Source organism: Tupaia chinensis, unplaced genomic scaffold, assembly GCF_000334495.1.
Source record: "Tupaia chinensis unplaced genomic scaffold, TupChi_1.0 Scaffold000671_1, whole genome shotgun sequence".
In the NCBI taxonomy this organism is placed as follows: domain Eukaryota; kingdom Metazoa; phylum Chordata; class Mammalia; order Scandentia; family Tupaiidae; genus Tupaia; species Tupaia belangeri.
In genome coordinates this window covers 4204825-4207499 of record NW_006160193.1, presented here as the reverse complement: position 1 = coordinate 4207499, position 2675 = coordinate 4204825, and the positions used below count along the sequence as shown (strand labels likewise).

The window sequence follows — 2675 nt, the reverse complement described above, 5'->3', positions numbered from 1 at the left end:
GGAGACGCACGCGCCCGTATGGAAAAAACCTCCCCCCCCCCAAAAAAAAAAGGTATTAAAAAAAAATCTCTCCAAAAAAAGAAAAGAAAAAAAAAGAAAGAAAGACAGACAGAAAGTGAGGAAGCAAGCTGCCAGGTCTGGGACTCAGACTGTGGTCGGCCATGTGGGAGTCCAGCACTTTAAGCACCATGCCGTCTGTAGACCCCTAGCAAATTAATAACAATAATAGTAATAAGTAAAGTAAAATGAGTAATCTTTTTAAAAGATAAATTGCCCTTGGAGGGACTAGCAGGGCGTGTAATGGTTAAGGTGCTGGACTCCCACATGGCCAACTGCGGTTTGAATCCTGGGCCTGACAGCCTGAGACTCACAGCAGGTGTGTGTGCATGCATGTCCAAAATCCAGGAAGGAGAATGGAGGAAATTGCCGTGTGGCTGTTCCCCCTAGGGTCAGGACATGCTCAGCGTGTTTTTCAAGCTACCAAGCCCAGGACTCAAACTGCACAGTTGGCCCTATGGGATCCAGCACCTTAACCACACCACCTGCTGGCCCACTTCTTTAAAAGAGGAAAAGGAACGTGAGTGCTACTTTTACTGTCAGCCCACAGGCCCACCCCCAGCCAGCTAAGGTGTGCCAACTCCCCCGGACATGCCTCCTGGCCCCGCCTGCCACTCGCAGTGCCCCAGCCCAGTCTGGAACAGGTGCCAGCTGGGCTCCCACCCCTGGTCTGACCATCTCCAGGCGTGTGGCCACACTGACGTGTCCTTTCATGTCCTGCCGCTGCTGCAGGTCAACAAGCACGCCTTCTCGGGAGGCAGAGACACCATGGAGGAGCACAGGCAGTTTGGTGGTGACTGCGACCTGGACGTATCATTCATGTACCTGACCTTCTTCCTGGAGGATGATGACAGGCTGGAGCAGATCAGGAAGGTGAGCACGAGCCCCGTGCCCGGTGGGAGCCTCTGGTGCCTGGGTGGTGTCCAGCTCCCAGGAGCAGGCGTGCAGCGGACATGCCGAAACTGCAGGCTGCTCACATCGTACCCTGCTCCAGGGAGCGTCACGGACAAAGCTCCCAAGAAGCCCGGGTCGCTAGTGACTTGGGAATCACACAGACTTCCTCTTATGCTGTCCTGGGAAGTATCAGCCCTGACGTCAGAGCTGCAGCCGCTCCCCGGGCACGAGCAGCGTCTGTGTTGCAGTCAGCTGTGTGCAGGGGCGGGGATTGCTGCCCACAGCCTAGAGCAGCTGGTGAGAGCCCCAGGACACTCAGCCTTTGCCGCAGGTTTCCCAGTGCTAGGAATCTTTTCAGGGAAAGGATCCTGAGTAAGAAAAGGCTTGGCTCCCAGAGATGTTGGAAGTCTTAAAGGCGGAGGGGTCTTAGCATAGTCGTCCCACAGGGCGGCACTGAGCGGGAGCTGGCGGGGGTGGGCGATTGTGTGCTGTGACCTGCTTAAGGCTTTTACCGACACAGGGAAACACGACTGCGAGAGGGCAAAGGGGTACCAGACTGGCAGTGTGGAGGGAGGAGGCACCGTTACACAAGCTGTGCCGGCTGTGACTGGCATCACGGGGCCCCCCTTCCCTGCTGCCGCCTGCAGCCTGGGCATTTCCTGACATTTGTTTGAGGAGCCTCCATTACTCGCGTGTGAGAAAATGAAAGACACCAGCCAAGGTTCTGTGGAAGCCAGCTGGCCGGACAGGTGGGGTGCCTGGGTGTCGGCACCGCGTGTGTGGGTGGGCGGCGTGGTTTTAGGCTACTGCTGCCTTGTCTGCTGCTCAGCTCCGCAGCCTGGCTGGGGCGGCCCAGCTGTGGGCGAGTGCGCGAGACTTGCAGGGCCGCCCTCACAGCTGCCGCCTCCTCCGGCAGGATTACAGCAGCGGAGCTATGCTCACCGGGGAGCTCAAGAAGGAGCTCATAGAAGTCCTGCAGCCCCTGATCGCCGAGCACCAGGCCCGGCGCAAGGAGGTCACCGACGAGGTCGTGAAGGAGTTCATGACCCCCCGGAAGCTGTCCTTCGACTTCCAGTGACGCCCATCTTGGTAGGAGGAGAGGTGTCTGTCCGTGCCCCCAGTTCAGCCGAGTGCCACTCCCGGGCTGCCGTCCAGAAGCCCGTGTCCGTGAGCGACACCGTTTCTCCCTGTCTTTCAGTTCTCTCTCGGGGGGTGAGAAGCACTGCGTGGAGACCGGGTTCTGACTGGCAGCGTGTGTGGATGGAGAATCCCGCTGCAGGTCTCTTGCAGAACAGCCCGGGTATGCGGAGTCTGGCAGGAAGTCCGTGGGCTGTCCAGCCTGGTCCACCGAGGACTGTCCATCTGAAAGCAGCCGAGGGTCCCAGAGAGACTCACAACCTGCCCTGTAAAATATGTGCCCCGTGTCTGCGTGTGGAGCAGCAGCCTCGTGTATATATGTCGGGAAATGAAAGCGTGCTTCGGGAGGCTGGTGTGGGCCGTGTAACTGGCACAAGATGTATTTCAGCCTATGCCAAAACAGAAAATGACAGCTAGAAGCTGCCGTACAATGACCAAGAAACCACCCTGCTTTAAAACTGCTTTTAACGCGGACCAGCAGAGTGGGCAGTTTTATTATAGTGAGCCTCTTGTGGGCGAAACTTCCGTTACTCTCTGACCTGCAGACCCGCATGCATCCTACTCCAGAAATCCTGCTCTGCAGAAGC

At 57.5% G+C, this 2675-nt stretch overlaps 1 protein-coding gene across 5 annotated transcripts in view; it reads left to right on the top strand.

Annotated features, from left to right (window-relative positions):
• The window catches only part of WARS1 (tryptophanyl-tRNA synthetase 1), a 32476-nt gene extending 29914 nt beyond the window's left edge, over nucleotides 1-2562 (top strand). For 4 of the 5 annotated variants that reach the window (XM_006159986.3, XM_006159983.3, XM_006159985.3 and 1 more), the window contains 2 exons: nucleotides 790-930; nucleotides 1868-2562. In XM_006159986.3, the coding sequence (XP_006160048.1) occupies nucleotides 790-930; nucleotides 1868-2029 (303 nt within the window). In that variant the 3' untranslated portion in view covers nucleotides 2030-2562. The remainder of the gene's footprint in view (nucleotides 1-789; nucleotides 931-1867) is intronic. The other variant, XM_014592199.2, reaches the window with a different exon arrangement.
• The last annotated feature ends 113 nt before the right edge of the window (nucleotides 2563-2675 follow it).